This window comes from Pteronotus mesoamericanus, unplaced genomic scaffold, assembly GCF_021234165.1.
Source record: "Pteronotus mesoamericanus isolate MK-2021 breed Mesoamerican mustached bat unplaced genomic scaffold, CSHL_Meso_final contig_182, whole genome shotgun sequence".
Lineage (NCBI taxonomy): Eukaryota > Metazoa > Chordata > Mammalia > Chiroptera > Mormoopidae > Pteronotus > Pteronotus mesoamericanus.
In genome coordinates this window covers 21702442-21730341 of record NW_026555078.1, presented here as the reverse complement: position 1 = coordinate 21730341, position 27900 = coordinate 21702442, and the positions used below count along the sequence as shown (strand labels likewise).

The 27900-nt window shown below is 49.3% G+C and overlaps 1 protein-coding gene across 1 annotated transcript in view; it reads left to right on the top strand.

Moving 5' to 3' along the window:
* The first annotated feature begins 463 nt into the window (after positions 1 to 463).
* Positions 464 to 27900, top strand: part of GALNT16 (polypeptide N-acetylgalactosaminyltransferase 16) — a 78896-nt gene continuing 51459 nt past the window's right edge. The window contains exons 1-2 of the mRNA XM_054567372.1: positions 464 to 560; positions 948 to 1237. Of these exons, the coding sequence (XP_054423347.1) occupies positions 1061 to 1237 (177 nt within the window). The 5' untranslated portion in view covers positions 464 to 560; positions 948 to 1060. The remainder of the gene's footprint in view (positions 561 to 947; positions 1238 to 27900) is intronic.

The following is a 27900-nucleotide window of genomic DNA, read 5'->3' as shown; positions in this document are numbered from 1 at the left end:
GGACGGGGGCAGAATCTCAACGATTTCTGTGTCTGTGTCCCTCACCACTGTGTTTTGTACTTTGTCCAAAGTGTCAGATGGAGAGGTGGCTTCCGGACTGGGCTCTGCCCACTAATTAGTCGCATGGCCCTGGGCGAATCTTCCAGCCTCTCTGGCGTCCGTTCTGCCTGATGAAAAGGTTATGATGATACCTCAGGGCTGTCCACGGGACAGTGAGGCAGGATGAAGGGAAGCACCAGGAAAGCTGGCAGCCCCAGGCCAATGGAACATGTGGGGCGGTCGTACCCCCATTCTCCTTTCACTGGCTGTGAAGCAGCGCTCTCTTCGAATGTAAAGTGCACTAGCTTCCAGTCCCTCCTCAGGGCGGGCCCTCGGTCGGCTTGGAATCCTAGGCTGGGGAGAATTCCGCTGCGAACTCGAGACTTTCCTCTAGCCCAGCCGCCCCTTCCCAAGGACTCGCCGACTATAACTTAAACAACGCTCCAGAGCGTAGTTCAAGCGCAGCCCAGATCCGCAGCTCCGCGGCGCGGGCCCGGGCCGGGGTCGCGCATCTCCAGACGGTGACTCAGGGCCGCTCGGCCCGGGGGTGGGTGAAGGTAGGCGGGACCGACCAAGGCCGCGCGGGGGCAGCCGCCGGGCGCTCTGTCGCCGAGCGTTGGGAGCCGAGATTGGCTCTAGCCCGTCGCCATTCCGCCGCGGGCGTCTGCCTCTCCGGGCCTGCCTCTCGCGCCACTTCGCACCCGTCGTGCTTTTCTCCCGGAGCGCAGCTGCCCGGACGGCCGGCGCGGGTTGGAGCTCTGGGCGGGCTCTGCGCGCTAATGAATGAGCCCCCGGGGGACGCGCGCGCGCGGGACTGAAGGGCATTAGGACCGTGAGGATCGCTCCGCGCGCTTGTCTCTCCCTATCACCCCCCCACCCCCCACCTCTCTCCTTTTTCTGCTCTGCAGGACTGAGCAGCCGGGCGCGAGCGAAAACAAACAGCTGGGGCTGCGAGCGCCCCCGCCCCAGCCCTTAGAGCTCGCCGGCCCGGGTTCCCACACGGGGCACCCGCCCGCCCACCATGAGGAAGATCCGCGCCAATGCCATCGCCATCCTGACCGTAGCCTGGATCCTGGGCACTTTTTACTACTTATGGCAGGACAACCGAGCCCACGCAGCATCCTCAAGCGGCCGGGGCGCGCAGAGGGCCGGCGGGAGGCCGGAGCAGCTCCGCGAAGACCGCACCATCCCGCTTATTGTGAGTCCTCCCTGTGCGCCCAGGCAGTCAGCCGGGGAGCCGCGGCGCGCGTCCTAGACCCGCGCGGCTGCAGAGGGCGCGAGGCCGGGCTGGGGGCTGCGCGCCCGCCGCGCCCTGCCGGCTTTGTATATGTTGGAGCATTCCTGCACGTTGTTATGGCAACCTCCATAGGGCCAGCGAGGCCAGGGCGCACGGATGGAGGAAGGGTGACAGCGAGTGGGGGTTGGGAGAAAGTGCTGCAAGTTTGGTGGGCCCGTCGTGCGCGAGCGATTGGGAACGTGGCGGCTCTCTCGGCACTGCGCCTCCGGGCCGGGGCGGGGGGTTGCCGGCGCCTTGCCTGTTCAGGAAGGCGGCTGGACAGTGCGCGCAGCGAGCCGGCAGTGGGAACCGCGCGCGGCTGAGCGTGTAGGTGGCCACGCGCACCCCCTCTCCAACCTCCTTAGGGGCCAAGGGCGTAGGGTGGGGACGTTAGGTGAGGCAGGATCGCTATGGGCTGCGCCCGGTTTTGCCTCCCCTTCTTAGCCCGGATCAACTTGAACCTGCTTTTTTGACACGGAGTACTCTCCACTAACACCCCCGGGGTTCTTTGGGTCGGGGAGAGGTCTTCTGTACGAACCCCTCACCCTATCACGAACAGGTGAGCGTGCAGTGTCTGCGGCCAGGCTCGGAGATTTCCTTTCACGAGGGCAGCCTCGGGAGGTCAAGGCGAGTGGGGAAACAAAGGCGGCAAGGGTAGGGCCTCGCCGGAGCTGCCGGGGCCCTAGGCGCTCCAGGGACCTGGGCTGGGGCGTGCGCAGTCCCCGCTGTCCTGCAGGGGGCGTGCCTGCTACCGCCTCCGCCGGGGCGCGGGGTGACGGCTCTGGCAGGGGCACCTGTTGAGGCCGGAGGCTCTTGGGACCCGCGGAGAGGCGCGCTCCAGCGGGCTGCATTCTTCCGATCGCGGCGGGTGGTGGGCGAGATCAATGGGCGACCGTCGGGATCAACTGCTGGGCAGATGCAGCTTGGCTAGACGCGGACCAGGAGGAGAAAGAGCAAAGTGTGGGGCCGACGGTGGGGAGTGGGGCAGGGCGGCCATTCTGACCTGAAGAGATGTGGGCCTGGGGAGGGAGGGGTGGAGAGCTCGCGGGCGAAGGCTTGTGTGGAGAATTTGAGATGTTTGTGCAGAGGCAGCTGAGCCCCAAGAATGTGGCTGTGGCAGTGGAGGGTGTCTGTGTGGAATCTCTCTCATTTTCCCATCCTACTCCAGATTCTGTCTTCTTACCCACCGGGGAAGAAGTAAAAATCCCTGCAAAGGAACCGCATTTCCTGGCTTTGCCAGAGAAGACTTTGGGGTTTGCTGGTTTTCTCCAGCCCCTGTCCCCCAATTCCCAAACCTCTGTCTGGTTGAACTCTATGGGGGTGAGCCTGATTAGGTGGAATGTCCCTTTTTGGGCTGAGGGTCCCTGACACTAAGACACTGGTTCCAAAGCACTGTGGATGTTTGGATGGAGCAACTGATGAGGAAAAGCCTCCAGAGCATTCGGATCTGGGTGGACTGACAGATTGGAGTGGAACTGGCCGGACCAGTAGTGGCCCCAGGTACCCAGGGAGCTTTGAGCTTCCACTCCAGGTATTCATCTAAGCTGCCCCTTCTTCCATCCAGCTTTGGTCTTAGGGTATGTGGGCCCGGAGCCCAGGGGAGGGCAGGCTGGCCAGAGTTCTGCCCTCTGCTCTGGAGGAGGGTCTGAGCTGGAGGGGGCGGGGGAATGGCAGGGAAGACAGCACAGGGAGACTGCTGCCCAGAACCCCCGGCTGTGTCTCCTCACATTTGCCTCTGCTCCAGAATCCTGACCTTGCTCTTGGACCTCTCCCCTGCTCCTCCCAGGGCCCTTGGAGATCTGCTGGCAAGGCTACTTGGACTCGGGGTGGGGGCACTGCTGGAGGCATGCAGTACTCATTTTGAGGGGTGGAAATTGGAGGTCACGGAGGGGGTTCCAGTGAACCTCCTCTCGCCCTGTCCTGGTTCCTTGGTTGCTGCAGATTAGAAAAGGGCTGTGAAGTGGAAGCCAACTTTAAAGTGTGAAGGAGCGAGGGAGTGGAGAAGCAGGAGGAGAGGGAGAGAGGAAGTTCCTGGGGAGTAAGTGATAGAACCTTCTTTGGCCAGTAAAGGCATAGTCGGCCCCCTCCTAGTTCTTAAGCTTTAGCCCTGAGTGTCTGTTCCAGAGTCATTGGTCCCCAGGCACTCACCGCTTTTGTCACAGCCTTGCATTGTATCCCTGTCTTCCGAGGTAATTCACTTCAGCCATCGGCCCTGTCCGCTCATTCAATGTAAGCTATCGCTCAGGAACTATGCAGGAAGCTTCTTACATCCCCCCATGGATGCACACAGCAAGACCTAAGTACTAGTTACGTGAGTGAAGTAAGATTTCTGCCCATCTCTGTGGCAGCAGTCAACAGTCCTAGCATCATACCTCTCTCATACTTCATTCATTCCCAGCTCCAACCTGACTTAACCTAACTTGGGAGATAGACGAATGCCTATGCAGCTTCTTCAGGAGTCGCACCCTTTGTTCAACTTAAAAGGCGCAGGTGCAGTGGAGGATTGGCTTTCTCCCTGAACTACGGTTGACGTCTCACTGGTCTTCTTGCCCTTCCCAAACATGCCTCACTTTAGCTGGGCCAGGACACTGCGTGGGGATTTTTAGACTCTTAGAGAATGATGTGGCCAGTGCTGCTGACAGAGGACGCGAAAATTCAGACAGGCGTCATCATCGTCACTCCCCTGGGGAATCGGAGAGCCGAGTTGGGAGAGCAGGGCCTGCAGAGCAGCACTGGCCAGGAGGCAGCTCTGCCTTCGCAGTGTCTGGGCTGCAGTGTCTGGGCTGTCCGAAGCCAGCCAAATTGCTTCTGGGCCTCAGAGGCACTTGTTTGACATTGTGGGGTGTTGGCATGGCAACCATAAGACCGATTTCTTGGGGAGGTCCCGATTTTTAATACTCTGTCCTGCTGTCAGCCCATGTGTCCCAAATGTTGATGTGAAAAATTGGTCATGGACCCTGTAAAACTAAAGGGAGATTCTGACTGCGTCCTTCAATGGCTGCTTATGATATGGCAGGGTTTGTGGTTTTTCCATGCTGTACTTTATGGGTAGGACAGTGAGTTTGGGGACAGTCACTTGAATCTACATTGATGCACGCTGGCACTGAACGCAGAGAAAGCAGGAGGCAAAACAGGCACGGCTGGCCTTCTGTCTTCAGGCCTCACAGCCAGGAAGAACATTCATTTGTGATGGGTTTGGGACCCAGGTTTTCCATATGCGAATTCTCTAACAGGCGTGGGTGGGATGCTAAGGCGTTACATGGAATTTTCACTTTACAGACATATTTTAAAAAGACTATCTAGTATGGGTATTTTAAAGATAGGTGTGCTCACTTGCAACATCTATTTGGAACCAGGGAAGTTTTAGGCAAGAGTTTTCCTAAACTGGAGTTTCTTATCCAACAATTGGAATACTGCGAAGTGACCATGGATAAAATACTTAACATCTCTGGACTGGTTATTCTATGTGTTAAGTTTGGGTTAAATGATTTCTTTTGATCCTTAGATAAGTTCACTCATTTCTAGACGTGACGAAATGGCTGTGAGGGAGCTCTCCTGAAGGGCACTGTGAGGTGCGTGGCTTGCGACCTCGAGGCTTCGCAGGGATCCCCCTTCCCCGGCAGAAAAGAACACAGGTGACGGCTTCCCGGAGCTGTTCTCTGAGAGCAGAGGCTTCAGTTAGAGCTGTCTGGGTTTATATTTTATTTATAATGTGTGCATTTTGGAACCGTGGAAATATGATTTGCTTAAATGACAAAATGATTTTATAATTAATTTGTCTGGGTGCTGCACACAGAAAAGAGGGTAAGGAGGGGGAAGCACAAATGCCCACAATCCCTCTTGCCAACTGTTCAGGTTGAAAGGGCCTGATTTTCCGTCGCCGGGTTCCCGTCCTGGGTCATGCTGAGATCTGCTCCTGGGAGTCAGGGACAGAACAGAGGCATCAGGATTGGTGGGGGCCCTGATAGCCTGAGAGTCACTTCCCCGGGCGGTCCATAGGGGACGGGATTATTTGTAGGGTGCTGCTCATTTTGGTTCCCTATTTCTGTGCCACGACTGCTCCGAGGGCTTGGGGCCTGGCTGTCTTCTCTGGTGGCTGACTGTTGGCTCTGCGAGTGGAGCTCGGAAAGTGCCATTTAAGTCCATGTGGAGGGGCACTGATAGGCAAGTCTGGGCCAAATTCCCTGGGGCACTGCCTTGCCGGAATGGAGGAACTGCCCTGGGGTTAGAGGTGAGCCTGGAGCCCAACAGTTCATTACAGTCAGAAGATTGAAGATTTATCCCTGTCTGCTTCTTGAGGCCTGAAACACCTTCCCGGGGAACAGAAGGGCAAAGATACCAGGAGGCTAAACAGGCAGGTGACCCAAGCCTTCTGGAAAAGAGCAGTGAGCCAGAGCTTTCAGATGTGAGTCAATGACGGTTACACTTGGGCAGTAATTTGTTTCACTAAATCGAACACTATGCTTGGTACGGTTATGGACGGTGTACAGCCTGCTCTGGTTTCAAGCGGCTTCATCTCTGAGTACTTTTGGTCTTTGCTCTGTGCCCATCCAGCCTCCATAATTGCTGTCACCTCTGTACTACATTTATGGTGGCTGATTCATTGGACCCTTTGATGCTGTGTTAGGTGTTTCACAAGCTTTGAATCACCTGAACAGCTTATGTGGAAGGTGGCGTTATCAGGTCCAGTTAACATTGCGTAAAATGAGGTTTAGAGAGAGATTCAGCGTCTCACCCGTGACCCAGCAGCCAGTAGTGCGTGCCTCCGAAACTCAGTTTCTGCCTCGGAAGGCCACTTGAGTGTCTCATTTCCCCTGAAGCATCGTCAGGGCAAGATCCAAATCTGATGCTTCAGCACGTCTTTCCTGGAGCACCTAGAGCAGCACCTGCTTTGTATTCATTTCACAAACACTTATTGGGGAAAAAACTGCAAAACTATATAGAACAAAATGTTTGCATAGTAAAGTAGGATTATGGGTAATTCCCCTTTCATCTTTTGGCTCTTGCCAACATTGTCTATAATACGCACCTATTAACATTATAATAATAAAGCCAATGAAGATAATTATTTTTAAAACTGTTTGGATAAAATCATTCTTGATTCCTGAGCAAAAGTGTACACTTCTTAACCATGTCTCACACTTCTGAATTCCCCGTCAGTGCTCAGCGCTAAGCCAACGGAAAAAGCAGGAGACTTCTTTGAATTATTCTGTAGGAACAGAGCTGAGGCCACTGGGTAAAAGTTGCAGAGAGAGAGAGAGAGAGAGAGATTTCTTTTCACCAAAAGGAAAACTTTCTCACTGAACCCGTTCATCACTGAATGGTCCAAAGGCCGACCAGGGTTTCCCTTCATGCTCCCTGTCAGCAGGTCAGTGCTTCCTCCCAACAGCAGTGGGGAGGAGGAGGAAAAAGGCTCCTTGTCCTGACTGTCTCCTGCAATGTCAGGCAGCTCTGTAACAGAGTCTGAAATAGTCCAATTACTGCACCGCAAAAGACCTGGCGCCCGGAGTGCAGGGCTGGCCCAACACACAGAGCCCGGGGCGGAGGGTGACGGAAAGAAACCTGTAGCTGCTGCTGTGCTGTCCCCTCCCTGTTTCTTTGGAGCTGCCAAGCAGGGGAAGAGAGGGGGCCAAGGCTGGTCAGAGGCAAAGCTGCAAAGTAGGAAGCCCTGGTGCTGGGCATTAGCATCTTTTCTGCTTCTGGGCAGGGAGGCCCGCAAAGGTTTTTCTGCCCTGCTGAGGCTCCTTGAGTCTGACATTCCCATATTCCACTTCTTTTTATTTCCCTCATCTACCCTGGGGAGAGTTTACAGGTAGCCTGTCCTACCTTCTGGGGCCCTGCCCATTGCTTGTCAGGGCAGTTTCGGGTGGCGATATACCTGAGCTGTGTGTTAATGGAGGAAAATAATATGAAGCAGCCAAAGGGGACAGGAAGGTGAGAGAAAAATGGCCAAGAAAGGCCTCTCTGACAAGATGGTGTTTGAGCTGTGGTTGAATGGAAAGAGTGAGCCATGCAGGCACCTAGGGAGGGAGTGTTCCAGATAGCCAAACCCAGGGCACCGTCTGTGGGGTGTGCACTCAGTGCACTTGGCTGGAACCGGGTAAACACAGGTCAGAGTGGCCCAAGTGGAGGCCAGATCATTAGGCCTCACTGGCTGTGGTAAAGGCAGGCTCAGGAACGTCCCTGAGTCACCAGGAAGTGATAAATTACATTCAGGGTACGGGCTTGGTACGTCCAGGAACGATGTCATTCGGTTCAGAAAATTTTCCAGCAGTATGGTCAAATATCTTAGTAAGTGTTGGTTCTTAAACAGGTAAACCTAAGTTCTTTGAAAATTGTTCTAGGGCTGGAACACTTCATTTCTTTATAATGTGAAATCAATGAGGTACTTGTGTGGGGGGTGTGCATGTGTGTGTGTGTGTGTGAGCCTAGTGAGGAGGCATGGAGAGTGCTGGTACCTGAATAGATTTAAAAGACAAAAATTAGTGGCACTCGGCCCTGGCCGGGTACTCAGTTGGTTAGCGCATCGTCCCAATGCGCCAAGGCTCGGGGTTCGATCCCCAGGCAGGCATGTGCACACAAGAATCAACCAGTGAGTGCGTGAATAAGTGGCCCGATCAGTAACCGCCATTCACATGTGGCTACTGAGCACTTCAAGTGGGGCTAGAGCAACAGGAGGAACTGAATTTTTAATTTTATTTAATTTTAGTTGATTTAATTTAAACACAGACACTCATTTCAGTTATTGGAAAACTTTTAGGAGCACATAGAAGAATGTCAATATATGGAATCTATGTTTTCAACTGTAAATTTTATGACATCTCAATACAGGTCAAGTACTTCTGGTGAAAATTTAGTATCTAAATTGAAATGAGCTCTAAGTGTAAAATACATACTGAATTTTAAAGACTTAGTACAAAAGAAAAAGAATTAAAATACCTCTGATTTAAAAAAAAGTTGTGTTGAAATGATAATATCTGAATATATTAGACTAAATAAAATATTATTAAAATTAATATTACCTCTTTTCTTTTTACCTTTTAAATATGGCTAGCAGAAAAATTTAATTATATACATGGTTTGCACTGTATTTCCATTGGACAGCTCTCGTCCTTACATTTGTTCATGACCCCTCTCTAAGGTGCTCAGAGGTTGTCAGTGGAAGGTTATATACAAAGCACGTGGCTACGTTCCTGGTTTACCTTGACTCCAGGATAGTTCTTCCTGGTCCATCTGCTGCTGAGTTCCTACTTCGTCATCATCTAGGGGCACGGGACACCTCTCAGCATGGGCCCTTGTCCCCATCCCATCATTAAAACCCAGGTCAATCTTTTGTGTGGTGCCTTCTCATTTTAGAATCCCTTCGAAGCTCCGGCTGTGATGGCAATGGGTTTTGGAGGAGAGGTAAGAGCAGTGGAGGCAGGGAGACTTTCACTCCCTTGGGAAGGAGGGAGATTAGTTCCAGTCTGTTGCTTTTGGCGTTTCATCTTTGTCCTGTTAGAGCTAGAATGACAAATAGGCCTCGGCTGTACCTGCCAACTCAGAACCTGTGGACGTGGCAGTCAGGATCCTGGTGGCAAGAAGGATTCTAAAGCGGTCTCCAGAATGAGTGGGAAAGAAGCGATTGATTAGCCACATTTGCAAAGGGCATGGAAGGGGACTGTAGAACAAGTGCTTTGTATTTGTTGATCCTGCATTGATGAAGTTGTCTTCTTGGAGTGATTTTGCTCCACCTTAAAGACTTGATTTTTTTTGTTTTTTTAAAATATATATTTTATTGATTATACTATTACAGTTGTCCCATTTTTTCTCCCCTTTATTCACCTCCACCCTCCACCACCCCACCCCCCAGCATTCCCCCCGCCCCCTCTTTGTTCACGTCCATGGGTTGTACATATAAGTTCTTTGGCTTCTCCATTTCCTATACTATTCTTAACGTCCTCCTCCTTATTTCATACCTACTATTTATGCTGCTTATTCCCTCTACCTTTTCCCTGATTCTTCCCCTGCCCCCTCTCCTCTGTTTTACCGTTCATAGTTTTTGATCTTTTTCTTAGATAAGTCCCTTTAACATTTCTTATAATAAAGGTTTGGTGATGATGAACTCCTTTAACTTTACCTTATTGGGGAAGCACTTTATTTGCCCTTCCATTTTAAATGACAGCTTTGCTCCATAGAGTCATCTTGGATGTAGGTCCTTGCCTTTCATGACTTGGAAAACTTCTTTCCAGCCCCTTCTTGCCTGCAAGGTTTCTTTGGAGAAATTAGCTGATAGTCTTATGGGAACTCCTTTGTAGGTAACTCTCTGCTATTCTCTTGCTGCTTCTAGGATTCTCTCCTTATCTTTAATCTTGGGTAGCTTAATTATGATGTGCCTTGGTGTGTGCTTCCTTGGGTCCAACTTCTTTGGGACTCTCTGAGCATCCTGGATCTCCTGGAAGTTTATTTCCTTGGCCAGACTGGGGAAGTTCTCCTTCATTATTTTTTCAAATAAGTTTTCAATTTCTTGAAACCTTATGATTCAGATGTTGGATTGTTTAACGTTGTCCCAGAGGTTCCTCTCCTCAGTTTTTTGAATTCTTGTTTCTTCATTCTGTTCTGATCAAATGTTTATCTCTTCCTTCTGTTCCCAATCATTGATTTGAGTCCCGGTTTCCTTTCCTTTACTGTTGGTTCCCTGTATATTTTTCTTTATTTCACTTTGCATAGCCTTCACTTTTTTGTCCATTTTGTGACCATACTAAACCAATTCAGTGAGCATCCAGATTTACCAGTGTTTTGAACTGTGCATCTGATAGGTTGGCTATCTGTTCATTGCTTAGTTCTATTTTTGGAGCTTTGATCTGTTCTTTCATTTAGGCCATATTTCTTCGTCTCAGAGGGCCTGTTACATTGAGAGGGGCGGAGTCTTAGGTATTCGCCAGAGCAGGGCAACCCAGGTCGCTGAGTTGTGACTGTGTAGGGTGGAGGGGTCCAAGAGGGCACAATGCCTCTTGCTCAGCTCTTGGCCGGCTTTCAGTCACTTCCCCCACTACCCACAAACAACTTGGGTCTTTCTGGTGCCGATTCCCCAGTGGGTGGGTTTGTGTATGTTCTAGGACCCTGTGGGTCTCTCCAATGGACTCTTCTGTGAGGCTGGGAGTTTCTCTTGCCACCACAACCCCCACAGGTTTTTACCTCCAGAGGTTTTGAGGCTTTCTCTTCTTGTGCTGGAACCCTGGATTGTGTGATCTGTCTCACTCCCCAGCTGTTCCTCTGGTTTATCCGCACGCAAATGTGGGACTGCCGGGTCTGCCAGCTGCAGCCTTGCCAGCCCGATCCTCCAGCCACCGCCTTGTCTTGCGTCCTCTCCACCCAGGCTGCCCATCTCTGCCCCTCCTACTGGTCTGGATGAATGTTTCTTCCTTAACTCCTTGGTTGTCGGACTTCCATACAGTTCAATTTTCTGGCAGTTCTGGGTATTTTTCGTTTTTGAATTTGTTGTTGTTGTCTTTCTTTTGGTTGCGTGAGGAGGCCAAGTATATCCACCTATGCCTCCAGCTTGGTTGGAAGTCCAAGACTTGATATGTTTTAAGATGTTGGTCAATTTGGAGAAGCAGGGATGAGGCTTGCATTGAATCAGCAGATGTGCAGAGGGGACACTGGTTGTCTCCATGGATCAGAACCCTAACTAAGAAGATGTGCTAAGAGTTTTAAATCATTGTGGAAACTTTTAAAACACTCAGTGGAGGTGAGTTGGCTCTGGTCTGGGACCAGCCTACTGGTGGCATAGGAGCAGGTTAGAGCTGAAACCCAAGGAGAAGCATAGGAACCTGAAGGATCTGGGGGAAGAGAAGAAGGTTGGCTCTTTTTCACTTCTTTCCTTCTTCCTCCCTTAAAATTTGTCTCTGTGAATTTGAGAGCATTTCTTGCTTCTTGGTGCCACATTTCTGGTTATGGTTTTGTTCAAGGATGCAGTATGGGATAGTGGTTATGAGCACAGCTGGCGGAGCCAGAGTGTCAGGGTTCGTGTTCCAGCTCTGCCACTTACTAGCAAGTTACCGAAGCATTCGGCACCTCAGTTTTCTTACCTATAAAATGGGGAAACTAGTAGTTCCCATTTCAGAAGGTTGCTAGGAAGATGAAATGAATTAACTCACATAAAGTATTTAAAAAAGTGCCTAGCCCTGGCCGGGTGGCTCAGTTGGTTGGAGCATCATCCTGTACGCCAAAAGGTTGTGGGTTTGATTCCTGGTCAGGGCACATACCTAGGTTGCAAGTTCAATCCCCAGTTGGGACGTGTTTGGGAGGCAACCAGTTGTTTCTCGCATTGATGTTTCTCTCTCTCTCTCTCTCTCTCTCTCCCCCCTCTCTAAAATCCATAAATACATATCCTCTGGTGAGGATTAAAAATAATAATAATAAAATAGTGCCTACCACTGATTCCAGGAGTGCTATACTAGCGTTAGTATACAATTGGTAATAACAATACACCCTGTCATTATTTGTTAACTTGTATATTATTTAATGCTGCGTAAAAAATCACCTTAAAGTTTAATGGATTAAAAAAACAATAATTATTTATTCTCTCTTGTGTCTGTAGGTCACATATTTGGGAGTGTCTTGGCTGGGTGGCCCTGGCTTGGGGTTTCTCAATGAGATTGCAGTCAGGTTTCAGCTGGGGCCGCAGCCATGGAAAGTATCGAAGGTGGCCGTCTCACATGGCTGGCAAGCTGCTGCTGGCTGCTGTCAGGACACCTCAGTTCTTCACCACGCGGGCCTCTTTGCAGGCCTGCCTGAGTGTCTGCACGCTGTGGCAGCTGGCTTCCCCCAGAGCAGGCACTCCAGAAGACCGAGGGAGATACTGCAAAGCCTTCTTGGCCTAATCTGGGAAGTCACATTAACAAAGCAGTGATGTGGTCTGATTACATTTTGAGAGACTGTTGTCACTGCGGGTTTGAGAAGAGACAGAAGGGCAAAGCAGCCCTTTGTGATTGCCTGATATATGCCAGGAGAGTGCCAATTGTGTTTCATCTACTTTTCCTTGAGACTGTCTCAGCTGGCTTGTGACCTGAGTATTACTACCCCCATTTTACACGTAAGGGGTCTGATTCAGGGAGGGCAGATTACCTGCCTATGGAGCCAGAGCTCAACCAGGTTTTCCTGGCACCAAAGCCTGCAGAGATGCCAACTTCTCAGGATGCCTGCCATCTGATAGCATGGGTTACAAAGGGGAAAACAGACTTTGTGAAGGATCTGAATGTCCTTATTTCTTGAATGCAGGATGGAAAACCTAAAAAGGCCAAGAAGTATTTCCAGGTTAGACAAAGGAATGGGGTAGGGACCGGAGCTGGAAGGAAGATCCAGGGGTTGGGGTGGCGTTTGGAGGGTTTTATGGACCAGAAGATGTGGTCTGGGCAGAGTCCCCGCAGTTGGTTTAGGCTCTCCAAATCAGCAGAACCTGAGGTCAGGGGAAATCGTGGTGTTACCTGAGCTCCAGAGAGTTCCATGCAAAGGATTCAGGCCCCCCCACTGCCCCCCCCCCCGCCCCCGGCTTGGGCTGAAATGCCTTGCAGAAGTAAAATAAATGAACCAGATCAATACGCATCAGCACAAGTGGAGTTCAAAAACATGATGTTAGAGGGGGAGAAAAACCCAATTGCAGATATTCATTGTAATAAATATATTTGTGCAAATTAGAATAGTACAAAACAATTGTGTCTGTTATTCCTGGATGCGTTGTATGTGTGTGTGCATATATAAATTTCAAAGCATAGCAATGGACTGAAGAGGATTCACAGCTCACGTAGGACAGTGAGTGTTGGGAGAGAGATGGGGGAGCAGACCAACAGGGAGTTTGACTTTATTTGTAACATTTTATTTCAGTTGTTTAAAGGAGCCTTGAAGCCAATCTAACAAAATGTTAACAAACTGTGAATCCTGGGGGGCCTTAGTCTTTGTACTTTTTGAAATTAAAAGAACCCTTACATCTAACAACATTTTAAAAGGAAAGAGCAAGCTGGTGCCTCAGGGTTGCTGGGTCTCAGCTGCTGGAAGGTGGAGGATGAGGGCAGTGGAGGACGGAAGGCAAGACCCCTTCTCCCCCACCTTCCACAGAGCCTACCCCCACATGGCACTGTTTCATTTCCCTGGAGGATGGTAAAGCAATTCTCGGTGCTCATATATGGAGAGGGGAAGTCCATTTCAGCTCAGGACCTTGTGAAGTTTGGGAGGTCTCACTCAAAGCCCCCAGTTGAATCCCTGGGGCAGGAGAGAGGGAGGGAAAGGCTGAGAGTGAAAAGCGGGGCAGTTCCAGAGCCTGTTGACCCCAGCGTTCTGCGCGTCTGCCCTCCCCGTTTTCAGATGCTCTGTGAGCTCAGCGATGGAAGCCCGTCGTCTTTGTTCCAGCGGGGCTGTGTGGCCGTGACAACTGACCAGCCCAGCCCTCCATCCTCCTGGGCTCCACACGCTCATGTGACCTGGGGAGACGTGACTTGCTCAAACACATTGACATCGCTCTCCCCTCCCAGGACACAGGCCTGTGGCGTTCCTGAGTCACAGGCCTGGGTAGCCCCATCCAGTCCCCTATCACTGCAGACACAGTCCTCTGCCTGAGCATGGGCGTGCCGGGCAGGAGCTGAGCCTGTCCCCAGGCCCTTTCTGAATCCCAGGACCTCATGAAGATTATTAGAGAAACGATATGCATTCTGAAATTACTTCCTGCCGGTGAGTACTTGCGTACCCAGAGCGCTTCAAAGACCAAGTGTGAGGACTACTAATTTTCATAAGTTACCTGATGGGGTTTGTCCCAGAGGACCTCGGAGAGACATGGGAATTGACGGAGATTATATCTGCGCTGGCTGATTTTTTTTCTTTACGTGCAGACAACTTAAGCTGCAAAGTGAGGTCCCACGCCCTTCGGAGGGGGTTGGAACCTGGAGCCCCCTTGTCTCCTAAAGGCAGTTCCCTGTGTAGATCCCTTGCACACTGCTGCCTGGAGAGTGTTGTGTGTTGGAGCACATAGGCCTGGAGTCAGCCAGACCGAGGGTTGGATCCCCCACTTTGCTGATCTCATGTTGTTCCCTCCACACTGCCCTCCTGTCTTTCCATCACACACCAAGTTGTCCTGCCTCAGGCCCTTTGCTCAGGTTGTCCCTTCTGCCTAGAATACCCCACTCCCACGCCAGAGCCTGGGCTCAGGCAGGCGAGGAGCTGGGTTTAATATGCCAGGACGCTTTGCCGGAGTAGGAAAGATAGGATGGTGGTCGTCACAGGCGTTAAGACCAAGGACTCAGGAATCTAAATACTGGGTTGAAATGTAGCTCTACTACTTGCTAGCCGTGGCACCTTGGGCAAGTTACTTAACCTTTCTGTGCCTCAGTATCTACATCACAGGGTAGTTTTAAGGGTTTGATTATTTACTAAAAGCGATGCTGTTAGCATGGTGCCTGGCACTTAGTAAGTGCTACCTTAATTATGTTATTATCCCTGTGATTTCTCAGCCTCCCTGTGTTGTGTCTTCATTCATTTAAGTTACTTTATATTCATTAAGCACCTACTGTGCATAAGGAACTCTGCAGGGTGCCAGGGAGTCAAAGGTGAACAGCACATCCTGGCCCCCGTCTTCACGGTGCTTAACAGTGCGGGGAGGCAGGGAAGAGAAGACAACAGACGTGCGGATTGATACCCGGGAAGGAAGATGTACCTAAGAAGAAAGATTCCGCTCAGCCACGCCCCTCCCGGTTGGGAAACACAGACCCCTGCCTTGGGATGCCCATGCCTGCCCTGCTGTGCCATCTCTTTGACCCTCTCCTGGGACTAGAACCATCCTAACTTCTCCGAGGTTGCAGGGGCCATGGAGACCCCGACCTCTCCGTTCTCGCTCCACTTGCTGCAGTTCCTCACGGGCAGGCGCCTGCTCTGCAGCCGCAGGGGACAGGGAGCAGAGCTGCTGCCTTGGTGCCAGCGTTAGGGCTGTCCTGCCGCCATCCAGCCTCAGGGGGCTCTGGCCGTCACCGTCAGCAAGGACAGATGAACACAGGTGTGTCGGGGGCGGGATTGGAGCTGCAGGGTTGTCTGGCAGACGCCATGGCACTCGGAAGGGGAGAAGGGAGGCCTCCCCAGCCCTGGGTCAGCTAGTGCACCCTGCCTGGCGTATTTTGAGGACGGTGATGGTAGGAGCCAGAGGAAGGAGATTCTTTGTATGTGGACTGCTCGTGACCAGTGCTCCAGGGCCGAAAACTTGCCACCTCACCCTGCCTGTGACACTGGGGTGCCCACTGAGCCCCTGCTCAGGCATGTAAGCCCCTCATCCAGCAAAACACTGGCACTCAGACCCCTAATAACAGTGAGCTCTGGTTCCACGCTCACGGTGAACCTGGGCAATTTCCATCTCTGTTCTGTGTCCCTTTCCTCAATTGCAAAACGGGGACAGTGAAAGGAGAGTGCCTGCCATTCGGAGAAGATTGTTGTGGGGCCCAGATGAGATGATGCATTAAAATGTGCCGTACTGGGCTTGGCTTTATTAGGTTGATGTCATTTATTATTGTGTTATTTTCCAGGGACAGTTAGGTGATGCTTACAGCCCATCCCACATGGAAGTAGGAGGGCTCTCGTTAAAGAAAGATTCTTTCATTTTCCAGTCACCTCTCCTATGTGCCATCGCCTGCATGTCCACTCAGGGGGCTGTGGTAGCTGCCCAGAGGAGAGGCCCGTGCGTGTTCCTCAGACAGGAGAGGCCTGGGCCTGCTGCTGCGAGGGAAACTGAGGGCCCCTCTCCCATCCCTCTCACAGAGGCTCTGTGTGTCCCTGGTAAACACCCAGGTTCCTCACTAGCTCTGGCTTCTCTGTGCTTTTACATGTGGCCCATGATCATGGTGACCCAGCCCCTGGTCTGTTTCATGGCCTTCAGCTCAGGGTCCTCGCCCGGCCAGGGCAGTCTCTCCATTTCCCACCTCCCGCGAGAGCCTCTGGTTGGCCCAGCTCCTCCTGCTGAGCCCAGCCACAGAGGTTATAGGTCACGGATGCACACCTGGATGGACCACCTTTGGATCAGGTGCCCACCCTGGTTGAACAGTTGCGGTAAAGTGATCAAAATCACAGGGAACAGAACACAGATCAGAACAGCAGGGAATGTGTGGAGGGGGCAGAGGCCGAGTCCCTAAAAAGGGGTGGGCAAGGGAATTCTCTGGAGTCATATTAATGTTCTATTTCCTGGTAGGGATTTAGATTACACAGATGTATGAATGTATCAAAATTCATCGAAAGTACTCTTAAGCTTTGTACATTTTACATCTCCTCACATACAAAACCTTAAAGAAATTTTGAACTCTGGTTAATGATATGCATGTTGAAGTATGCTGAGGTCTACAGCTTCCTTTGAAATACACCAAAAAAATTAAGATGGACTGATTGAGGGATAAAGAGTGGATAGAGGGATGGATAGATGATAAAGCAAATACAGCAAGACACTAATGGTAAAATCTAGGTGGTAGATATGTGGGTGTTTACTGTATGATTCTTTACACCTTTCAGCACATTTGAAAATGTTTATAATAAGCCCTGGCTGGTGTGGCTCAGTGGATTGAGCATCAGCCTGAGGATTGAAAAGTCGCTGGTTCAATTCCCGGTCAGGGCACATGCCTGGGCTGGGGGCCAGGCCCCCGGTTGGGGGCATGCGGGAGGCAACCAATCGATGTTTCTCTCCCTTGTCCTCCCTCCTTTCCCTTTTCTCTAAGAATAAATAAATAAAATCTTTTTTGAAGAAAATAACAATGCTTATAATAAAATATAAAATTGTAATTAAAAAAGAAATGCAGGCACCGAGTGCCATCTTAACATGATTTGCTCCCTCTTCAGTCAAAAACCACAGGACGCTGGTGCCCCGGGCCTGCTGCAGAATGCTCAGCATCTCTTGACCAGTTTTGAGATGAGTTGATTAATAATTGAGAGAGTCTCCAGGATATGGGAGTCACGCACCACTCCTGGATTTCCAGATCAAGGCCCCACATCAAGCCAGGCCACCGGAAAGTGGCCTATCGGCAGTGATTTGTGATTTTGCTCTCTGTTGGAAAGTCTTTGTAGAACCACATCTCTGCCGTCACGCCCTCACTTTTATAGAGCCCCTCCCTTTCAGCATCTTTATAGGATCACCATTGGCATCATTGTCGTATTTCCATTGTGTGAGAATCCCCAAGATAAATTCACTGTCCCCGCGGGGACGTCGGGGGGGCTGCTGTTGCAGGCCCAGCACAGGGGGCCTCTCCTTGGTGCCTGGTGAATGTTCCCTGTCTAAATGCAGGGATGAGCAGATTGCAGAATTCAGGGCAGAAAAGAAGGATCTCTCTCCTGATTCATGGGGAAGCTTTCTTTTGGCGAACAGTGAGCACTAAACAGTGCACAACTGCTTCCTTTTTGGTGCAGCTAGAAATTCAACAGAGCGATTACACCTCCTCCGGCAGCCCGGGATCCCTCACAAGGCAGTGGGCGGATATCCAGGCCCTCCCTTCCAAAAGTCTGAATTTCTTGTCTTCTTGTGTTTAATGATACAGGGAATATATAGTAAATAAGTGAATAGAGGTCAAGTCCAAGTCTTTCATTTTGCTGTTGAGAAAAGTGACTCAGAGAGGTTAAGTAACTTGCCTGAAGGTGAACAACAATCTGCTCAGCAACGGTCAACACAGCTCCCACCTTCCGTGCCTCCACAGTTCTTTCTCCTGGACCACACTGCCCTTGTGTCCATGTCTAGGATGATGCAACTGCCTGCAAGTGAGATCCACTAACTGAAAATCCTAACTGCAGGGCCCAAATCCAGTAGAAAATTCTCCATTTGATCCTCATCTGGGCATTGAGTGACTAATTCTGAGGACTCAGAGAAAGCTCTCCATAGCAACAGGAACTCTGAATTGTCCCTGAAGTCTCCTGAGTCCTCCAAGACTGTGGAGCTCAGAAACCAAAATGTTTCTTGGAATCAGTGATCCTGCAAGTTCAAAGCAAAGTAGCGGAAGTATCTGCCACTGCCTCTCTCAGGTCTCTACAAGCTGCTTCCCAGCAGGGACTGGACACAGGGCACAGAACACAGAACAGGAGAATCTGAGGAAATGACCTGGAAGGCCACCTGGAAGCCTGATTTCCAGGGGAGGAGATGATGGAGAGAGGGTCACTTGTTCAAAGTCACAGTTTCTTGCGTGGCAGGCGAGGGCTGGGATCTAGGCCTCCTGGCCATAATTCTTCTCACTAAGCCCTGCTGCCCCTTTGGAAAGCCACAGGACATTTGTTCTTCATTAGAGCCAACCATTACGCCATCAGAATCAGTTGAGAGCCAGCTGTGAAGAAGCCTCTGTGGTGAATGAATTAAGTGGAGAGGCTACCAAACCCCACTCACACCAACATGCCGGGCCCACGAGACCACGCACTCCTGCTGGTAACCCCGGCACCTGCGTGTCTGTAAGGCCCAGCAGGGCACTACTGCCTTTGTTCCTCCTGCACTGGGCGAGCACCCAGCCTGGCCGGTGAGTCGTGGCCCCAGACCGCGCTAGTTTACCACGTGGAATCACTCGGAGATAATGAGATGCAGAGGACTTTCACAGAGTACGTCCTCAAGGACCAGAAGATTTCAGTAGGTTTCCATCAACCCAGAAGTCTGAGGATTGGAAATTAGTCAGTCTCTATAGCATCAGAAACAGTAATAACTCACCCCAGGGTCTGGGAAAGTCAGCACCCAGAAAATGAGAGCCCGTGCCTGTGACCCGTGCTCATGTGTGGGTCTGATGTTCCTGGGCAAAGAGCCGGGGTCGGCAGTGGGTAGAGATCTTTCTGTTTTCCCTTTGGGGCCAGTGAGGGATGCTGTGGTGCTAGGGGCTTTGGAGAGGCTGAGAATCTGAGCCTGTGTGGAAGTCAGTGCTTTGATAGGACCACCATTTTGGAGTCCCTGGTTAAGTTAGCATGGCAAACTTAAGTCTTAGGGGACTGTATTGCTAGGGTACCTGGGAGGCTAGGAACGAGCTCCTTCAGGTGGTCAAAACCTCTGAAATCTTCACTTCGCTGGAAGGCTTAGACTCTATAGTTCTCTGTAGCTGGTCTCAAGCCTAAGGGCAGGGAGGCCCTTGTTGGCCCAGCTTAAGTCCTGTGTTACCCTTTGGCGGGGAGAAGTGGGATTTCTTCAAAGGGGCTGCAAGGACCCCTCTGGCTTCTGTGGTGATGTTGATGGCGGTGGGGGGAGTCCCTTGGATTTAACTTCCCCTGAATGAGGTTGCCCTCACAGACAAGACAATCCCCTAATAGAAAACCAGGGTGCTCTTTGGAAGGGAAAAGGGATGCTGAGCTTCCCCAAACAGCGGCTGTTGTTCCTTCTCTATGTTGAAATTGTTCTGGGACATTCTTACTAATTAATTGAACAAGTATATGCTCTGTTGGTCCAAGTCAACGCTCTAATGTGTAAGCTTTTTATTTATTATTATTTATTTATATTTTCAAAAGATTTTATTTCTTTTTGGAGAGAGAAGGGAAGGAGAAAGAGAGGGAGAGAAACATCAATGGGTGGTTTCCTTTCGTGCTTCCTCTAGTGGAGACCTGGCCTGCAACACAGGCACGTACCCTGACTGGGAATCAAACTAGTGGCCCTTTGATTCACAGGCCAGGACTCAGTCCACTGAGCCACACCAGCCAGGGCTGTAACGTGTAAGATTTTTAAAAGCGAGAGACAGTGCCATGGTGCTAGTTACTGTTGCGTACTCAGATGTGCTATTTGCCATCAGAACTTGTTTGCACTTTGCCCCACCCCAGCTTGCCCAATTTCTGCAAGGTTCCTGGGAGGCAGCTGTTCTACAGAATTCAAATCTCCCCTGGCCTCAGGAAGCCAACATCTTGGATTGCCTTGCAGGCAAACAGGAAGGAGCGTGGGGACAGAAAACTGTCACAAACCATCAGAATTAAACCCAGGCTGCCTAAACCCGGAACGGCTCTGCAGGGCCGACTCCACCATTATCCGTCTTTGGTGCCTCCCCAGAGAGGTGAGATAACAAGATCTGGGCATGGGTTTATGCCCTTTGGTTTCACTGTTGATAACTTTAAACTAACAGAAGGCAAATGAAAAGGTTATAAAAAATAGTAATGCTCTCATTGACCCCAAGAGGCTGTGGTGGAGAGTGATTGAAAGATTCATATTAAGAATGTGACTCCAGAGAGCACCTTCCGTCGCTCAGACCTGTACACTTCACCTCTGGGCTGGGAACAAAATCTCAGCCCAAATGGTAATGGTCTCAGGAAATTACCAGCCCTTGAAAATGAGGGTGGAGAATGAAAATGCTATTTCAGCCCTATCTGGAAAGGATTAAATGCCAAAACTCTCCATCCCAGTTCCATTATTTGTGAGAGTTAAGTTGTGTTAGAGCAAGCAGACATCACCTGCTCCCAGACTGCTTGGGGCGCCCCGGCCATCCGTGATTCTCAGAGGAGGGCGCTTCTGCCCACAGGGCCGGTGAGAGGGGTTAGAGGCGCCTAGACCCACTGAGGCTCAGTGACCCTCTTTTCCTGTTTAAATTTTCCACTTCAATGCTCTTTACTGTAAAGGTAAGGGATGAGGGAGATTCTTTTTAAAATACTTTTTAGCCCTGGCTGGTGTGGCTCAGTGGATTGAGTGCCTGCCGGCCAGTGAACCAAAGGGTCGCTGGTGTGATTCCCAGTCGGGTCACATGCCTGGGTTGCAGGCCAGGTCTGCGGAGGGCAGGGCACATGAGAGGGAACCACACATTGATGTTTCTCTCCCTCTCTCCTTCCCTTCCCCTTTCTCTGAAAACAAATACATAAAATCTTTTTTAAAAATAATAAATTTAAAAAAATATGTTTATTGATTTTAGAGAGAGAGGAAGAAATAAAGAGGGAAGCATCAGTGTGAGAGAGCAACATCGACTGGTTGCCTCCCATACACACCCCAACCAGGGACTGAACCTGCAACCTAGGAATGTGCCCTGTCTGGGGATCGAATTCCCAACCTTTTGGCGTACAGGTCGATACTCCAACTAACTGAGCCACACCGGCCAGGGGGGGAGATTCTTTTTAGAAGGGCCTGTCTTTGTTATTTTGGTAAGACTTAAGATTTTAAATTTTTACATGGAAGTGTTGCAGGTTTGTCCCCAAAGTCTCCTGGTGGGACTCACCTCTGACTCCCCCACGTCCCTAAACTGGATAACCCCTCAGATAGACCAGCTGTGCAGACAGCTGGGACAGTGAGGATGCAACCTGGTGAGACCAGGACCCGTCCCCACCTCTCTCGGCCAGGGGCGTAGTAGGGGGCGTACCTTCCACAGACATACACCAAGCCCTGACTGACCGAACCGCTGAACACAGAAGCTGAGGCAGAGGGCCCACCTCTGTCAGGAAGGCCCGCAGTGATACGGAACAGGAGTCTGAGGCCCTGGGTTTCCATCTGCCTTTTCAGCTGCGGAACCCCCTCGAATCTCTTCATTTTAAAATCTGTAAACGGCTGTAATGATGGTAATCCACACAGGCTCAGCTAATGAGATGGTGCCTGTGAAATTGCTTCACAAAATATTCAGCACCGCAAAGTCTAAGGAGCCACGGTCATTGCTGCAGAGAGGGCCCCAGGTCAGCCCTGTACTGGGCGTGGCCCCACAGGACTGCCATCTTGGGAGGGGTTTGGATGCCCCTCCTGGACACAGACTGGGTGGTGTCCTGATGTGTCCTTCTTTAAGACAGGAACCTGGGGTGGGGAAGGAGACCTGTGGATAGCAGTATATTAAGGATAATGTTAAGGATAGCCTTAACATTAGTTTGATAGTAGCTGCAATCTATGAAGCGTTAACTCTGTGCCCTGCACCAGGCTAAGCATTTTACACACACAATCTCATTTTCTTCTCTCAACATCCCTGTGGGGTAGGCATGGAGAGGTCATGTAACTTGTCCAACACTACATAGCTAGTAAGCAGCAGAGCTGGGACTCCCACCCAGGTCGTCTCATTCTTAAGTTAGTGCTTTAGCCCATATGCCAGACCACTTTGTTTCCCATTATCTCTGTCCTGAGACAGACGTGGTGTTGTCTGCGCTGGGCCCTCCTGTTCCTCCCGGGAGACAAGACCAAAGCCAAGGAGGACAGGGCATGGAGTGGGAGCCGGGGCCTAGAGCCCGGGGAGCGTATCTGATTGCTCCTCAGCTGGTCCTCCCCCTGGCCCCTAAGACACCCAAGCAAGGCTCCCCCATACTCTCCTCCCCACCCTCCACTGACCCTATGGCCCACAGGAAGTCCTTCTTTATGCCTAACTCGGCCGGCCTCCTGCCCCAGCCTGGGCCCAGCTGCCCTTTCTCTGCACTCTGGAGAGGCGGAGAGTTACTCCGTCCTCATGATAGCATTTCTTCTACCAGACTCAAAGATCCACCTAAAGGCCCTTAGCCTTTGCTCTTCAGTCTAGCGAGGTTGGCTTTCCCGCACCCATTTGGTTTACAGGTGTCCTGCAGAAAAACTAGCAGATGCCTCCTGGGGACAGTGGTGCAGTTCTTGCAGGCGGCCCCCCCAGGGTGAGGACAGGGTGGGTCTACCAGGTAGCCTTGTCCCAATGTAGAGAGTCGGATCTTAGTAATAGTAGTGGAAGTGTGGTTCCTGGGGTATTGCAAGGAAAAAAATTTCCATGGACCTGCGTGAGAAGATGGGGCTTTGTGGTACGGCTTACTGATGATGTACGAATAAGGGGGTTCCCCTCCTCACTTCCCAATGTCCCATCGCCGTCCATCTTGCTATGGAAAAAGTTCAGTTGTGTCTTCAGCAGGGCCAGGATGAAAGCTTACAGTGCAGTCCAGCATCCAGTTAGCGTGGTGTATGTTTCCAGCTGTAGTCCATTGCTGTGCTTCGGTATTCAGGCTCCCTCCAGGAGGCCTTGGGCCACGTGGCCATGAAGAGAATAGGAGTGTGCACCATGCAAATGTGGGTAACAGGCAGGAGAAAGAGCTTCTTTGTTCCCCCGGGGTTATAACTAGGAGATTAGGTTTGGGATGGACCAGTTGCTTTCTCAAAATTATCAATCAACTTCCCAAGTTTTTGTGGGCTTTGGATAAGGTCCATTCCCCGGTTAGACTGACAGGCTTCTATGGTCCAGCACCATCCCCTGCACCCCCAACAACCTGGTACCGGAGGGGGGACGGGAGGGATGTTATTTTCCTTGACGGAGAAATGCTATAATCCCCTGGAGTGTGAAAAGCTGTTGCTTCCTGGGGAAGCAAACAGGCTCCCGTTTCCCATTTTGTTAAGGCTCAATGTCTAGTCTCTTTCGCCCCGCTTCTCAATATCTAGCTAAACACTGATGGTAGCAATAGTGCTACGGGCATAAGACATTTGGTTAATCGTCCTCAACAAATTGCAGTGCTTCCTTGATGATCTGCAATGAGAAATGTAGGTGATAAGAAAGTTAGAGCCCAGGCTGGTGTGGCTCAGTGGATTGAGCACTGGCCTGAGAACTGAAATGTCGCTTGTTTGATTCCCTGTCAGGACATATGCCTGGGTCACAGGCTGGGTCCCCCAGTTGGGGGCATGCAAGAGGCAATACATTGTACATCAATGTTTTCCTCCCTCTCTTTCTTCCTTCCTGCCCTCTCTCTAAAAATAAATAAATAAAATCTTTTTTAAAAAAAAGAAAATTAGATAGAGGACAATCACATCCATTTATTAAGCCTTAAGTATATGCTATGAACCTGTGGTCATGATCACTCTACACATATTAGAGTGTGTAATCCTTACTCCCTACAAGCTGGTACTTTTTTTTCAACCCATTTTACAGATGAAGAAGCTGAGACTTAACAGAAGTTAAATATCTTGTCACTGATCAGATGGCCAAATCAGTAGAGGAGCCGGGATCAATCCCCATTCTGTGTTGCCCCAAAGCCTGGGCTCTAAACTCCTCAGCATAGTGTCTCACTGTCTTGCAAAGAAACCCAGGCACTTAAGTAAACATTAGGAATTGTGTTGACTTCTCTTTCCTCTCCCCATCCCTTAATGTCTGAACCAGATATAAAAGGGATTTGATTTCTTTATGGCTACTCTGTAGGTTTGGCGCTTTCCTTTCAAACAGACTATTGTTTAAACAGGCCTGGCTATTTATACTCTCTGAACATTTCAAAATACAATTGGACAAACCTAAGCCACTTGAGTCAATTAGATAGTAGATTCTTTCATGGTTAGTATTTATTGAGTACTTGATGTATGCCAAGCACTTTGTATTAATTGTTTTTATTTAGTGCTCATGGTAACCTTAGTTAGATGGTATCATTGTGAGGTAGGGTGATGCAGTGGTTAATAAGCACTTGGTCCTTAACATCATACTGCCTGTGCTGCTGCTTGCTAGCTGTGTGACCTGTGTGACCGCGGGCACATCACTTAACCTCTCTGTGCCCAGTGTCCTCACTTGTAAAATGATGAAAAGTGATCACCATAGAAGGGTTGTGAGGGTTATGTATGTAAAGTACTTGGAGTAATGCTTGGCAATATAGTAAGCATTAGTTATTATATACCTGCTTTACAGATAAGGACATTGGAAGGCACATAACTTGCCTAGCTAAACTGGGGACAGCTGACATTTTAAGCCAATGAGTCAAACGCTGGGACCCATGTAATTAACCACCACTACCTCTTAGTAACACTTTATTGAGTATAATTTACAGCATAAAATTCACTCACTTCAGGTATATAATTCAATGACTTTTCCTAAATTTATAGTTGTGGAGCCATTATCATAAATCAAGTTTAGAACTTTTCTATTATCGCCAAAAGATCCCCTTTTCCTATTTAGTCACTTCTCCTTCTGACCCCGAGCCCTAGGCAACCACTAATCTACTTCCTGTTTCTATGGATTTGCCATTTCTGGGCATTTTCTATAAATGGAATCATATAGTATGTTAGTATGTGGCCATGGGTCTGGCTTCTGTCACTTCACATGGTTGTTTTTGAAGTTCATCCATGTTGTAGTTTGTACCAGTAGTTTGTTCCTGCTTGTGATAAATAGCATCCCGTTGTATGGAGATATCTCATTTTGTTTATTCATTTACCAGTTGATAGACATTTAGATTCTGTCCACCTTTAGACTATTATGAAGACCTTTTTAAATATTTAATAACTTGTTATGAAAAATTTCAAACCTTCAGTGGACCCCCGCAGACCCTCCAGCCAGCTTCAGCACTTAGCAGTAACATCCTCCTCAGATACCGTATCATTTCACTCTTTAACTTCTTCCTTTCAGCATATAATTTTTAGTTAATTTTTAATAGGTAGTATTTCATAAGATTCTAAAACCAAATAGGTAGTCAAAAAGATATACAGTGAAAAGTTTCACTCTGGAAACTTCTATCCTCCATCTGCTTCATTTTCACTCAGTGCTATTCAACTAGTCTTCTTTTATTATTATTATTATTATTATTATTATATTTCAATAATCACCGGAGGATATGTTTATTGATTTTAGAGAGAGAGGAAGGAGGAAGGAAAGAGAAACATCGATGTGAGAGAGAAATATCCATTGGTTGCCTCTTGTATGTGCCTAGACCGGGGATCAAACCCACAACCTAAGTACGTGCCCTGACTGGGAATTGAACCTGCAACCTTTTGGTGTATGGGGCAATGCTCAACCAACTGAGCCACCCAGCCAGGGCTCAGCTATTTTTATTTTTATATACTTCCAGAATGCATATGTACAAAAACATGAATCTATATTCTTTGTCCACTTTTTACTTTAAAATGTCAGAACATTTATTATATATATTGTTTTGTTCCTTGATTTTTTTCACTTAACCATATAGCTTGGAAATCTTTCCAAATCAGAAGATTGATAGTTTCCTTATTCTTTTTATTTTTGTTTTTTACAACTTAATATTGTTCCGTTGTATGGATATACCATAACTTATTCAACAAGCCATCTATTTGTGGGCATTTGTGCTGTTTCCAGATTTTTACTACCATAGGCAATACCATGGGCCATAAACTTGTACATACATCATTTCTTACTTATAACAGAATATGTATAGGATAAATTTCCTATAAAGGAATTGCTGGGTCAGAGAGTACGTGCACTGGAAGCATTTGTAGCTGTCGCCCGTTCCCCTGTGTGGCAGCAGCAGATGCCAGTCTTTGACCCCCAGCACCTCGCCAATGGAGGGGGTCATCCGGCTTTTCCACTTTTACATAATGGCTCTGCTTTTCAGTTCTTGCCTCATTTTCTTTCTTTCTGTTTTTATTTTGCTTTCACTTATACATTTTTATGTAAAGAATTTTGAATGGGTTATTACCTGCATACCTTGAGTCATTTCCAAGGCGTTTTTGTCAAGAGCCCTTTCAAGATACAAATTTATATACCATAAAATTCACCTGTTCAAAATACAACCTTCAATGATTTTTAGTCTGTAGCTCATTTTTAATGCTCATCTCTAATGTTTAAAACAATTTTTTTCTAATTACAGAATATCTTTTCATTCCAAAAAAACTTGGAAAAACAAAAAACACCAAGAAAAATAACCATAGTGCCATCTACAGATATCCATTGTTAATATTTTTTTAAACAAAAATGATACTAAATGTATACACAATGCTGAAGTTAGCTTTCATCATTCGCAGTTCTTTTAAGTCTCTCACTTAATGTCTTCAGCCTGTAGGTCTGTTAGTCAACATTGTCATCGTTGATGGTGACAGTAAGAGCGACAATGATGATGACACTCCCCACTGCTTGTTGTGTGCCAGGTGCTGCGTGTTGCGTGATTTACTCAGTCTCAGTTATTCGTGAAATAATTTGGTGACATTGGTCCTATGCTCACCCCATTTTACAGTGAAAGACACTGAGGCTTAGAGAGGTTAAGTAGTTTGCCCAACATCAAACAGCACATGAAGGAGTCACGGCTTGAACTCTTTTATCTGTGTGACTTCAAAATCTGGGGTCACTAAAAGACACTTCAGATGAAAGTGTATTTTACGCACACTCAGGACTGGTTCAAAGAAATAGTCCATCCCTGGGGAAGAGTCAGGAGGGCACAGGGGTTGCATCCCCTCGAGAGCAACCTTGGGGTCCAGCAACACCAGCTCCCTCTGTCTTGGGGTGGGGCTGTCTCAGGCCCTTCGCCAGCATTTGCAAGATTTCCTGGCAGCATGTGGCCCCTCTCTGCCCCTGGAGGGTCGCTCCCTCCATCCGCTTGCAGGAAGGGAGTGGAAGGAGTGAGGGACGTGTTTGCGAAGGGGCTAACATCACAAGAGGATGCGGGTACCCTCTGGCACATGCCATTTTGCAGCTCTCCCAGCTGGGCCTGTTGTTGCGGAAGTAGGAAACAATTGCAGAAACTCTGAGCTCTGCGCTTCACGAATGCCCTCCTGCTCCCCTCTCTCACTTCCCACATCCCCCCACCATGTTCCAGCCTCTCAGACACTTTGGGGGTACCTCCTCCAGGTTTACCCAAGCCAAGTAGCCAGCAGGAGGCTCATGGCTGTTAGCTAGAACAGCAGGCTGGCTGCCTGGTTGCCGTGGAAACAGCTGTTGTGAGTAAGTGGTCCTTGTGGCAGAAGACAAATTAATAAGCCAAAATTTGGGGGCCCAGTGGGAAGATCTGGTAGAGGCTTTATGGGGTAT